Source organism: Telmatherina bonti (genome assembly GCF_933228915.1).
Source record: "Telmatherina bonti genome assembly, chromosome: 14".
In the NCBI taxonomy this organism is placed as follows: Eukaryota; Metazoa; Chordata; class Actinopteri; order Atheriniformes; family Telmatherinidae; genus Telmatherina; species Telmatherina bonti.
Genome location: NC_136612.1, coordinates 15,836,285 through 15,849,363, shown reverse-complemented (window position 1 = coordinate 15,849,363; position 13,079 = coordinate 15,836,285). Strand labels below are relative to the sequence as shown.

The following is a 13,079-nucleotide window of genomic DNA, read 5'->3' as shown; positions in this document are numbered from 1 at the left end:
GCTGCTATGCACCAGAACAACATGTCAGTCAACAGAGGGCCTCGTCCTCTGGACCAGGTCACCTGCTACAAGGTGAGTCATCTGTACCTTTAATAATAAAGTTCTGCCCAATTTGTAAATATTTGTCCACGTACATACATGCTGGATGAGAAGATCATTTCCATTTTCTTTGGTCAAATTACAAATCATGAACTTTATATAAATACATACATTTGCAGCGCACAATTATCAGGATATAATGCCATCCTGTGGTATTGTTGCACTTGTTTTGTGTTCAATTTTGTTGTTCTATTTATCTTTTTTTTGTCTTACTGCACTGATCTATACACTTATCTATTCCTGCAGTGTGGAGAGAAGGGACACTATGCCAACAAATGCACTAAAGGTCATCTTGCCTTTCTGAGTGGACAGTAACCTGCAGCCTCGAGGTTCGAACACCACAGTGCTGTGAACTCGCTGCTCCAGTGTGAGCTGAGGACAGGAGACCTCTGTGCTCCACAGGCTGGTGTCAAACCCAAAGATTTAAAATTCCACTTGTGTGTGAGACACCCCACACAGACAGAGGCAATGGAAGAAAGAACTTTTTTTTTTTTTTTTGCCTTTTACAAACTGTGGACATGATAAAAATGGCAGCAGAAAAGGTTTGTGGTGCTGTGGATGTTGTTCATGTGCAGTTCAGTTTTCATTCTGTACCGTGCACAAACACCCCACCCTGAAGGTGATAAAACACACCCAAGATCCAGTTTGCAGCAGCATCAAGGGTGCAGTCCTTTAACCTTGTCTTTTGATACGACTCAGGTCATGTGACTACGCTGAACAAGTGCTATCGTTCTGTCATTCAAATGAATCTGTGTATATTAATGTGATTAATGGTAGTGAGAATGTAAACTTGGCCAGTTTTTACTCCGTTGCCTAGAAATCCCTCTCTCCATACACCCAAGTTCTCGTCATTTGAACCTGCAGATTTTGCAGCTGCTTGGAGACCCCATCTTGTTCCAGGTGTCGATTCAGCAATTATGGATCACTTAAATGACTGTCCTCAAAACAAACACTGGATCTGAAGGTTTTGCCTGAGTCAGTAAAGGCTCGATTCACCTGGACCCCTTTGTTCTGCACTGTTGAGGATTTATTTCATAGTAGCTACTCCTAACATTTTAATACAATGTGCATAAAAGCTGAAGTAAACCCACAGAGAAGATGTGATAGTGACATAGTTCTATAGAATTTTATTGGTCACAACAGTCACATATTAAACACAACAGGGTAGAAAGAGCAGGGGCAGTGAAGAGATCCAAGTTCAACCCCTGGTGGTCTGATGGTTGGTGAAGGTCATCAGTGGTACTTCCTCCAACGATCGTGTTCTGTAAAAGGAAGCAGCAATGTATGCGACAGTGCAAACATTGAGTACTGGAGGGGAAAACGTTTATGCAACAAGAAACAAGAGTGTGAATTTCTTACTAATGTGGTCGTATTCCCAGATATAGCTGATAGCCACATAGCCAACCAGCAGCATAGCCACACCACCGATGCCTCCCTTCTTCACATTGATGTACTTGTTATAGTATCTGTCATGTCCTGAAGAAGAGACAAATTTAACTGGAAACAACTATGATTTGATGTTTAAAAAAAAAAAAAAAAAAAAAAAAAAAAAGGTGAATTACAACCTGTAACCTGAATGAATCCACCTCAATTAAATATTTTCCAAGCTTTTCATTTTTTCCCAGGGATTCTTTATTTACGGATATGAAGGGTTAGGATTAACCCTTGTACTGTAATTGATGTGCTCTAAATCTGTAGTTCCTGCTTAACAAATAATCAGTCTGTACTGGTAAATACGAGATGGTTATGAAGAAGTTTAGCTCAAATATACCACATTCCTTATAAAATAAAAACCTGCTGACTGAATTTAAACGGTAAACATTTGTTTGCCAGAACTGACATTTACTGCATTAAGTCAAATGTGTTTTCAGCAGTTTAACCGGGTAAACCAGGGATAACCATAAATCCACCAATTATTATATGACCTGTCAAACAATGAGGTCTTAATTGTTTCATTGAGGCATTTGTTCATAAATAAACTAACCTATGCAGTCAGATTCTTTATATTTGAGTATAAAAATCAAAGCATGACCTAAACGGAATAATTTATTAATATTTCACAAACAACTAATGTAGTCTCCACTTTAATGAGCAGCTCTTCTGTAAAGATGTGATTTCTAATTAACTACGTTCCTTTTTGTACCACATACTCTATCCAGTTTGGAGCCAAAGCTGGAAACAAAAAGGACCTAAAAAGATGGACTTTGAATCAAATTAAAGTTTTTTGAGTTACAGACTAAAAGCTTTTGGATCCTCCAAGAGGAGTTAGATCATGCTTTACTCACCTCGGATGAGGGCTGACATTAGACCATTGGGTGTAAAGTCTCGACCTCCCAGCCAAGTTCCCAGCTCACCCAGCTTCACATCCATCAGGCGCTTCTCAACTATGGGAACTGATAAAAGAGACCGCAACAATGTTTATACTGAATAGAAAGCATACTAAAATGTTAGTGTCTTTCTAATAATTAAATGTTTAAAGTAAAGAATAACAACAAAATGAACACATGAAACTGATGTTTAATATTTAGGTAAAATTGGGGGGAAAAAAAAGAAAAGAAAAGAAAAGAAGACAAAACTCAAATTTTATGCATCCAGACAATTCCTGACCAGGTCAATAAAAAGAACCACTATACTTTTATCTAGATTTTTCAACTGGATCTGGTCTAATACTGAGTAAAGGGCCAAAAACAAACAAACAGTCATATAATCACAAACAGAAGCAAGATTTCACCTCAAGTGTTTTTGTATGTATGATCTCTTTCATATTTTGACATTTCAAGATCTACAATTATATTTGTCTGGGTTTAGGTGGTCTAATCTTTCTTTTTTAAAATGCATTTCTCTTCAACGTATATTCTGTCCAATGTCATAACTGACCACAATGCACGGTATGAGTAACATTTAACAAGCGTGTTGCTGGATCAATAATTGGACTTGTTAAACCCTAATTTAATACAATTTACCAAGCAAATGAGCAGTATTTACGGTTAATTGTTGAGAAAATAAATTAACCTAAGAACATGTTTTGTGTTGTAAGCAAACTTGCATGCAAACGATCAAAAACAAACTCTTAAATGCATATGCAGCGACAGCACAAATATTACAATTTCATCCAAAATGTAACTAAAACAGGAAGGTTTCTGATGGAAATCTCAGTTAAACGCCGTTTAAAGCAGCTTATTGTGACGTTTACATCGTTAAAAGTAGCTTATTGTCAGCAGCAGGTCTGCTGGTGACACGGAAAGTCCTTGACTGAGTCAAAGGATTCACTGCGGCCTTCAGACAGAAAAACGCCTGTGAGATATAAATATATGTCTCATCACACAGTTTTACGCATACAGTCTCTGAAAGGATCAATTTACACCAGCAAAAAGCAAGTATAACGAAATATTTTAATGATTTTTATTCCAAAGGACACGCTACGGTACCTGGTCTGTCCGCCATCTTGACCGGTGCAGAAATCTTGCCGCAAGGAATGGTGGGAGTAAAAAGAAGAAATGCATTCTGGGATAGCCTGTAGTCCTGTAGTTTATCCAGTAGATGGCGCCAGAACAAGCAGAGTTAGATGTAGAATTACGCAACAAACAACCACCGAGGCAGTGTGGTGTTCTTAGATATAGTCTGTTTCTTTCCCTAAAATATCTTTTATTATTTTCTTTTAATTTTTATGTAACAGTTAATATGTTATGCTGATGTCATGTCAATAGTTACTGTTAAAACTGTAAGAAATGAATATAGTCTAAGTATTGCAACTAATTTGGTGTACAGATAAAAGGGATCTATATATATATATATATATATATATATATATATATATATATATATATATATATATATCTACAAGTTATGAGTGATGATGTTTTTAGACTGTTCGAATTTTTCAAATTACTCTTCTCTTCCACGAAAAAAAGATCCTGAAACAAATGAAAAAACGTGTCTTCCTATAATCCTTTGTCTAAAGAAACACCTAAGAGCAAAGTTCAGAAAGAGGTATCTTTATTAGTATCTTTAATTGTATATATATATATATATATATATATATATATATATATATATATATATATATATATATATATATATATATATATATATATATATATATATATATATATGCCAGGGTCATGGGCATTCTCATCAGCCCCCAGCTTGGGGGCATATGTGTATATATATATATATATATATATATATATATATATATATATATATATATATATATATATATATATATATATATATATATATATATATATATATATATATATACATATATGTGTATATATATACATATGCACATATACATATATACAGTCAGCAACCGTCCCCCCACCCGTTCATCCACTGGGGTAAACCCCAACGTGCAGGTACCAAGCTGGGGGCTGATGAGAATGCCCACACCTGCTCGGCGCCTCCCACCATGAGCAACTCCAGAGTGGAAGAAAGTCCAGCCCCTTTCGAGGGTACTGGTTCCAGAGCCCAAGCCATGCGTCGAGGTAAGTCCAGCTATATCTAGCCGGAACCGCTCAACCTCGCGCACAAGCTCAGGCTCCTTCCCCACCAGAGAGGTGACGTTCCACGTCCCTAGAGCCAGCTTCTGCAGCCGGGGATCGGACCGCCAGGGTCCCCGCCCCTTGCTGCCGCCCAGCTCACAGTGCACCCGACCCCTACGGCTCCTCCCGCAGATGGTGAGCCCACGGGAGGTGGGGCCCATGTAACCCTTTCGGGCTGAGCCCGACCGGGCCCCATGGGCGAAGGCCCGGCCACCAGACGCTCGCTCTCGTACCCCACCTCCAGGCCTGGCTCCAGAGGGGGGTCCCGGTAACCCGCGTCCGGGCAAGGGAACATTCATGCCCAGGTTGGTCGTCATCGTAGAGGTCGATGAGCCGTGCTTGGTCTGGTCCTTCCCCTAGACACCTGTTTGCCATGGGTGACCCTGGCATATATATATATATATATATATATATATATATATATATATATATATATATATATATATATATATATATACAATTAAAGATACTAATAAAGATACCTCTTTATGAACTTTGCTCTTAGGTGTTTCTTTAGACAAAGGATTATAGGAAGACACGTTTTTTCATTTGTTTCAGGATCGTTTTTTCGTGGAAGAGAAGAGTAAATTGAAAAATTCGAACAGTCTAAAAACATCATCACTCATAACTTGTAGATGTGTATGCTTTAGTTTCTTTATTTGTCAAGCCATTTAAATAAAAACATATGAAAAAGTTGAGCAGAAACACTCAAAATATTAACTCACTTAAATCAGGTAATTTAATTTTAACTGATCAAATGCTTCTAAAATTGTTCATAAATGCCTAAATAATACACAATCAGGCTGTACCTTACAGGGGCAGCAACATGTCATCAATATCAATATTTTTATATGGTCATTATATTTTATTCTGAACATCTTAGACTTTTACCTAAGTTTTCCAACAGAATTAATCAAATAAGCAAATCTCCTTATGGAAAAAAAATCAAGAAACACTTTATAAAATGCATACTGAGTGAAGCCCTGAGCATAAGATTAGGGAATATGGCCTTTTCCCAAGACTCTATAAGATGAATAATTTTTTAAAGAGATAACAGCTGATCAATGAGCAGCTCCACAGCCAGTAGCTCTGGTACATCACGTTCCCAAAGGTAACAATATTCAGGCAGGGGTTTGTGTTTGTGTGTACGACAGGCAGAAGGTAGTGCAGTGTAGTTCATGTCCCGGCTCAGTACAGCCACCAATCAATAGCCTCCCTCCCTCTTTCTCTTTCTCTCTCACACCCACTTGCACACTCACATTGAGTTGAACACAGACCAATTCTGGAGAGTGTAAGGGTGTGTAGTTGTGGCTCTGGCACTCATCCAAGATACACCACCACCCTCTTTCCCTTATTAGACTGATTTTCCTGCTTCTCTCTAATGACTTTCATTAGACGGAGGACTCACATACTGTACATCCCACTTTGCTCCTCATTTCTTAATCTGTGTCTCCTTGCTGTGTGTGTGTGTGTGTGTGTGCTTTAAAATGCATGGGTGAAATGCACATTAGCCCACAAGTGACAGAAGTGCAGCCCAGTTACAGCTTTGTTATGTCAGTGTACATATTTTTAAAAGACTGGGTCAGAGAAGTTCTGCATCCTCAAATAGGGTTATCCCTAACCCTAATCATGGGATGTGTCCCACTAAATAGTTGTTTGAGTTTGATTGTTTATCTTAGGCTAGCACTTGGAGAGTACAATCAAATGTTAGGGCTGGCCCATGTCTCCCCCCTGCTACATCTCTGGACTACTTGACCAGAGGTTTTCCTCTCCACAGTTGCCTGCTGCCCTGTGCATGCTCAGGATGGGTTATTGAATCAAAGCAAATATTCAATGCAATTCACTGATTTTCTTAATTTTTTAATCAATTGGCTTGGCTACTGTGGTTCATAAAAAGGAATTGTTTTAACTGGATCATTATTAGACTACAATTAATTTGGATTGTGTCTTTAAAAGTGGGTCGATTTGACCTTTTTGTGACTTAACTCTAAAGAAACACAGCTGAATTGATTGAAATTGAGGAATTCCTCAAGGAAAGGCTAAATAAAACTTGGGAGTTGTTACACTGGATAAATTTGTAAAAGTACTCATAGGAAATGATAAATCATCAAGAGAGACTTCAAGTAATTAAAAAAAAAAGTACAAACTATGATGGAGCATATCTGTCCCTGCTTGACCAGTAATAGTAATAACCAATGGTGGGTAATAATGAGACCACAGTCTTTTGCATGTCTAAAAATATTATTATCTAATATGATGAAGTATAAAGCCAAACAAGTTACAACACTACTTGGCTACTTTTCATGCTTAAAACATAGAAAAGCCTGCAGGTTACTTTAGACATAAACTATTTAACTATCATATAGAGCAAAGTTGTTTTACTAAAGCAGCATTGTCTCATAGAAAACTCCCTTCACCTAAAGTCATTTGCAGAGATTCCTTGTTTAAAATGTTTTATACTAAAGCAGAAGAATGGATAATAATACTGACAGGATTTTAATCATAGTTACCTACAATACAACCACTAAAACTAAAGACGCATTTCTTAGTATGTTAGTGTTTCTTTGGTTCATGTGACGGGAGGAGGGCTTGACATTATAGTCGTCGATGAAAAGGGGGCCCTGCAGAAAAAGTTTGGAAACCACTGTTCTAGGAGCTCCATAAGGAAATGAATCCCCACAGACTCCCATGTTAACATGCTAACTTTACAGCAGAAATAAGCAGGTTTACTGTCTGGTACAATAAACATGTTAGGTTTAATCGGTCAAGTCTTCATGAAAACTGTGTTTTTAATGACTCATCTGTTTAAACGTTATTTAATCTCAAAATTTGACACAACTGCATTGTGTCCTTTTGATTGACAGGTATCCAATATCCAGCAGGATAACATAGTGTAGCATAACTACAATTTTTTATTTTTTTGCCGGCTAACAGCATGTCCTAGCTTTAGCCTGCCTACCTCCATTAGCTGGTTAGCTCTTTGTTAACTCTTAGCCACAGGCAGCTTTGAGTTAGTTGGGTGTCAATCCTCCACCCTCTGACATTCACAGCCCACTCTCAGCTCCACCTCTTTGTACATTTTGCATTTTAACAATTTGATGCTGCCAAGATGGCGATAGTGAAAACTGTCCACCGAGCTTCAATTCAGCTCTTTAGAAACTTATGGGCGACATCACAGAAGCTCCATCTATCTTTTTATATACAGTCTATGGGTTCATTCACATTATTTGGCTTTATGCCCCCCAAAGCCCTCTGCAAGATAAATATTGATCATATTATATCAATCACACTAGTACCAAACGATACCTTAGTATTGACACTATTAATATTTGGATTGATCCACAGGCCTATCACAGATGGGTTATTTCCTTAGCACTGACATGCCTTCTTCTAAAAATCTAACAATGCACAGGGCCAGATGTGACACTGCATTGGGGTATAAAGCCTATAGATTGAAAATAATTTGAGTTGGCTCGCCTAGGATTGGCTGACAAAACAAAATGGACAAAGCTCCAAAAATGACAAATAACTAAGAAATGCAGGTAAAAAGCCACTGCATATGAAAATCTTAGTAATTCAACACTTCACCTGAGCTATACATAATGCTGGCATTATGTATGGCATAATGCTCTCTCATGTCTCCAGGAATATTCCCAAACACAACTTCATTCAATGCTGCAAACATTCAGAGGAATAAACAATGTGACAGACTGATCAACCATACAGCACAAGCAGCATGTATGTGTCTGCCCCACAAATTATATTTAGACTTTATAGGTTCCCAGAGAAAGCGCATAATCTCATTTAGAGTGTAAACCCGGAAGAAGAAATGACCCTGTGACCAGGTTCACCGACAGACTCATGATTTTATTCCACCTCAACAGGCAAGTGCCCTCGAGGGCCGCCACAGATACGGCTCTTTGAAGCTGATGGAGAGAGATGGAGGGCCAAAGAACAAGATATATAAGGGAGGAGTTTGTAAAGAGAATGGAAAAATGGAAAGAAGACTGACAATGATGAAAGAAAAAGAGAGTAAAAACGACAAGAGTACAAAGGGAAAAACTGGGCGTAGCAAGAAAATGATGGAGGAAATGAAAGATAAGCAAGGAGAAGAGTGGACAGAGCTCATGTCTTTGCACACGGCTCTCTGCAGCAGATGACCTTTAAGCGGCCACTCAGTCACTCCTTGCTCATCTTTCTCTCACAAAAAAAATCTTTCTACACCATGTTTTACAGATTTTCCTCTGTGGTTTCCTCCCAATTACTTCTTTTATTCTCTGACCTACAGGGATTTCTTTTTTCTATCTTTGACTGTTTTGTGCTTTTCCACTATTAAATCCATTTTTTCTTCATGATCCTCCTCATAGACCTTATGTATGTTTCTTCCGTTTCTGTCAGCTGCGCAGACAAGTAGATTTCAGAAACTCAGACAACAGACTGGAGAAATGGTTTATGGGTATTTGGCTCATCAGTTCTTCTTGACAAAGATATAACAATCACCAGGGGAGAAACTAAATGGAGCTCATTGGCCTGATGATGAGGAAACCCGTATTTGTGTATGTGTGTGTGCTAGAAAGAAAGAGAGAGAGAGAGAGGTAGAAGATACTGCTAAATGCTCCACAGAGACCATTTCATACCTAACAACCATAATGGCTTTGGGCACTAAATCAATTTATTCTATATATCACATTTCTGTTCCTTTTTAATCAGTTTCTTTCTAATTAACACAAGTTCATCAGAATTTAAATGTAGCTTTTGCCGTAATAGTCCTGGTCTGGCCAATCTTAGCAGCTCTGAGAAACCCCACCATAATTCCAGAAAGTAACCATTTGATGCATTTAGTATGTGCTCCCAAGCAGACACAGACCAGGCAACAAGAATTGCTGAATTATTTTAATAATTTACTACCTCATGATGTGTTTTTCTACATCTGCCTAAGATATAACATACAAAATTGTTTTATTTTACAACTTCATTTAAAAGAACAAGAAATAGATTTAATAATTTTACAACTTTCTCTATCTTTGGCTTGAAAATATATAGACATTTAAGCAATTGTCTTCCGAGCTTTAAAGAAGAAAATTAATATTAGTTTTCAGGCATGAAGTGCTAGAATAAGGAGGAAATTAGTTTAGCATGAAGACAAGAAGTTGGCCAAACAGGAAGTCAAAACACTTTCCAAACGGTAGAAAACACTACAAACAATAAAGTTGGATTAAAAATATTTGGAAAAAAATTCATATTAGCTCATTTTTTGAGTTTCTAGTAACCTGCCTGACCCATTCTCTCTTAAAGGGGTCCTATTATGGTATTTTGAGTTTTCTGAGCTTTCTACAGTGTTACAGTGTTGAATCCTCATCAGACATGTGAACAGCACTGTTTTTTTAATCACCTAAAACGCATGTTTGAGTTTGGGTTCCAGCACTCTCTCCGTTCGGTTTACACGGCGACAAAAAACGCGTCGTTTTAGAGAGTTTTTTCTACTTGGAAATCCTTGTGACGTCCCGGGGGATAAGGTTCGGTGATTGGTTACCTTCTACTGGTTAACAAGGGCATGTACAAATACATCAGGCGGGTGGAAAACGTGGGATAAAGTTATTTCCAACGATGGCTGGTGAGTTTACCAAAGAGAGACATCCTGCTGCATTCATTGCTGTGGGTTGCTGTTTTCCACTTCGTTTTCAGGGTCTGATTCAGGTTCCAACATGTAGGGCTGTATGCTATGTGTTGACATTGTAGTTTTTTTACATTTTTTATTGAGTTCATATTAGCTTAATCCTTCTGTTTATGAGATTTTACAATGACGGCGAAAGCAGTTGCGGTGCGTGCTCCCGATGTAGTGCAGTGGCGGGAGGCGGGGCTTAATGCGGAAGAGTCTCAATTCACTCGTTTTGCCCGCAGGCTGATCTGACAGCCTACAGAGAGGGTCGGTCTGAAGTAAATAAAGCGATTTGTGACAATAACTCCATCAATCCCAGCCCTTCTGGTCTCAGAAATAAAATTAAATTAGCCCAAAATGCACATAATAGTTCTACTTTAAAATTAGCTGCACACAGACTATAGGCCATAGAATAAACTAAAGTTGACTCAGTTACTGAGACCAGTGCTGAATTTGATTTATGTTCGGAAGTTGGATTTTCAGAGTTTCTTGTGGGAAATACAGTAGGAATGCTGTCACAAGTCAGAAATTCAACTGGGAAGTGGGAGCAGACCCATCTACTCCGAGTTTACTCGTAAAGATGGCTACCCAACAAAACAAGGTTCAATGAAACCAAGAGTAAATTTACATTTATGTCTAAATGTACATCTTTAATTGTACATAAATTAGAGTTAAAGGTAGTGCTTTGTAACTTCTTCACAGATTTAAAGTTTACAAAATGTCTGCATGTCCAAAACACTAAATTAAAGCATTGGATGTTGTCTTTCTGTTAAAATTAGGAACAGTTGCTAACATGTTAGCCCCTGAAGTCTCAAGCAAAACAAGAGGGATCCTGGCTGTGTTCATGTTCTTTTTCCAAGTTTTCCAGCTTTGCCAACGTGAATGCTCTCAACTCAGTTATGACTTAATTTCCAGTTCAGACTTTTAACCTCCAAGTGAAATAAAATTTCACTTGGAATAGTCCACAGAAACTAAACCACCATTTTAGCTTAACCTTAGCATTAGCTGTCATTATTTTTTAGCCTTTGCCATTTTGTTTGCAGGCTATTATGGAGCAGACCTGGCAAAATTTGGGCAAGAGAAAGGGGCTAAATACAACCTGACTGGACAAAAATACTTATTATTGAATTCTGATGATGCTATGATTAATAGTTAAATGACTGAGGACGTGATGCAGCGTTTGAGAACTACAGTAAAATGCATGTCTCAAAAAGAGTCTTCCTTCACTCCTTCACTTAAAAGTTGGTCATGACAATGTCAAAATCCACCACATGTAAGCCAAATATTTACTCTTAATGGCACTGTCTTGTGGTCTACATAGACCACTGACAAAAGACCATTTCCATTACACTTAAAAAAAAACCTTTTTCAAATATATACATAAATATACAAACTCTTTTTCAAATATATACATAAATATACAGTTTATTGCAACATGCATCAATCGAGACCAGAGAAAGATGCAATTACATCACATAAACTAGAACCGGAAACAAACCTATTTGCAATGAAACTTGTTACACAGGAACCTTCAATGAACATAATGGGGGACAGCAGAAGAGTACTTACTGAATTCTTGCTCAGTGATCAGTTCATTTATCTGAATGTTTGTATGTTTGTTTTTTATATAGATGTTGTGCTTCACCTGCCTTGTTGGATAATTTCAGCCCAGAATGACTCACAACCAAACATAATTGTGTGGATTTACAGCTAATTCTTCCCAAGTCCTTATGGCATTCTCCAGTTTTTATGACTCCTTAAGGAGTGGATAAATTTCTACAGAGTACAAAAAAGTGTGTACTCTGAGTGTAAGATACTTGTAAATAGGAGCTGGGAAAGACATGTAAGTCTTGTAAGACCTGAGCAGAGCAGTGTAAGGTTCACCTCTGTGCTCTGGAGGTACTGGAGGGAGTGCTTATATAGTCTATAACTGCTTACTTACTGTTTTGTCTTATTTATGTATTTTTATGGACTTTTTAAGTCTGAAATAAAGATTGATTGATTGATTGATTGATTGATTGATTGATTGACATGTCTGTGTGAAAATGAATATAACTGAGGTCATGTTTATGGGGTGGATTAATTTGGTGTGTGTTTTGACTTCTGCAGCTATGGCCCATGAGAAATGGCATAATTACCATTTTGTCAAAGGTAAAGCAAGAAATTTTACAGCCAACAACATCCATTTTTATAAAGTGGATAGATTTCCATGAAATCTGAATCCCTGTGATGAATATTTATTGATTTTTTTTTTCTTTTTCACAGAGTCTCTATTGTGGTGATTAGTTTTTTGCATTATTCTTTTTAATTAGGCCTAAATAATATGGAAAACTAATCACACTCACTGATAGAAACCGGTGTATACATGTGCCTTGCTCTAACTTAATCTGTGTACATACACACATTTATGATATTTTTAATCTGTTTATGTAGTGTCATCGGATGTCTTGTGTCTAGGATGTCATGACACAGTTGTATCCAGAATTAGTGAACCTCGAGATCTACTGTCCTTCAGGTTTTAGATGCGTCACTTCTCCAACACACCTGAATCAAATGAGTGGCCATTTTACATGAGAGGGCCTCTTTAATGCAAAATTAAAGTTAAATCTGCTTTAAAGAAATGAAAAATGAAGATGTGTCACATTTCTTTCAAAAGAGGACTCAATCTGCAGAAAGCTCAAGGAGTAACAGGGTTTATTTACAAGATTGACAACGATCTGGTGACTGCCATGGTGGAGTGATCTGCTTTTATAATGGTGGTGATGAGGGACAGG

General features: G+C 37.7%; 2 protein-coding genes across 2 annotated transcripts in view; one reads left to right on the top strand and one right to left on the bottom strand.

Annotated features, from left to right (window-relative positions):
• The window catches only part of cpsf4 (cleavage and polyadenylation specific factor 4), a 4,646-nt gene extending 3,580 nt beyond the window's left edge, over window positions 1-1,066 (top strand). The window contains exons 7-8 of the mRNA XM_079252369.1: window positions 1-72; window positions 346-1,066. The exon at window positions 1-72 is cut by the window's left edge and continues 87 nt beyond it. Coding sequence (XP_079108495.1) covers window positions 1-72; window positions 346-414 — 141 coding nt within the window. The 3' untranslated portion in view covers window positions 415-1,066. The remainder of the gene's footprint in view (window positions 73-345) is intronic.
• A 134-nt stretch (window positions 1,067-1,200) lies between these two features.
• atp5mf (ATP synthase membrane subunit f) lies at window positions 1,201-3,570 on the bottom strand. Its single transcript, XM_079252370.1, has 4 exons — window positions 3,528-3,570; window positions 2,385-2,492; window positions 1,459-1,575; window positions 1,201-1,361 (listed from the first exon to the last, which is right to left on the bottom strand). The coding sequence occupies exons 1-4, from the start codon at window positions 3,541-3,543 to the stop codon at window positions 1,333-1,335; spliced, it is 270 nt and encodes an 89-aa protein (XP_079108496.1). The 5' UTR covers window positions 3,544-3,570; the 3' UTR covers window positions 1,201-1,332.
• Between the last annotated feature and the right edge of the window lie 9,509 nt (window positions 3,571-13,079).

What these genes read in the sequence shown, in the direction of transcription:
- atp5mf (XM_079252370.1), bottom strand. An exon ending in AATGTCAGCCCTCATCCGAG is followed by an intron (nt 1,576 to 2,384) that starts GTGAGTAAAGCA and finishes TCTCTTCTTCAG; the next exon opens with GACATGACAGATACTATAAC. An exon ending in CTGGGAATACGACCACATTA is followed by an intron (nt 1,362 to 1,458) that starts GTAAGAAATTCA and finishes TTCCTTTTACAG; the next exon opens with AACACGATCGTTGGAGGAAG.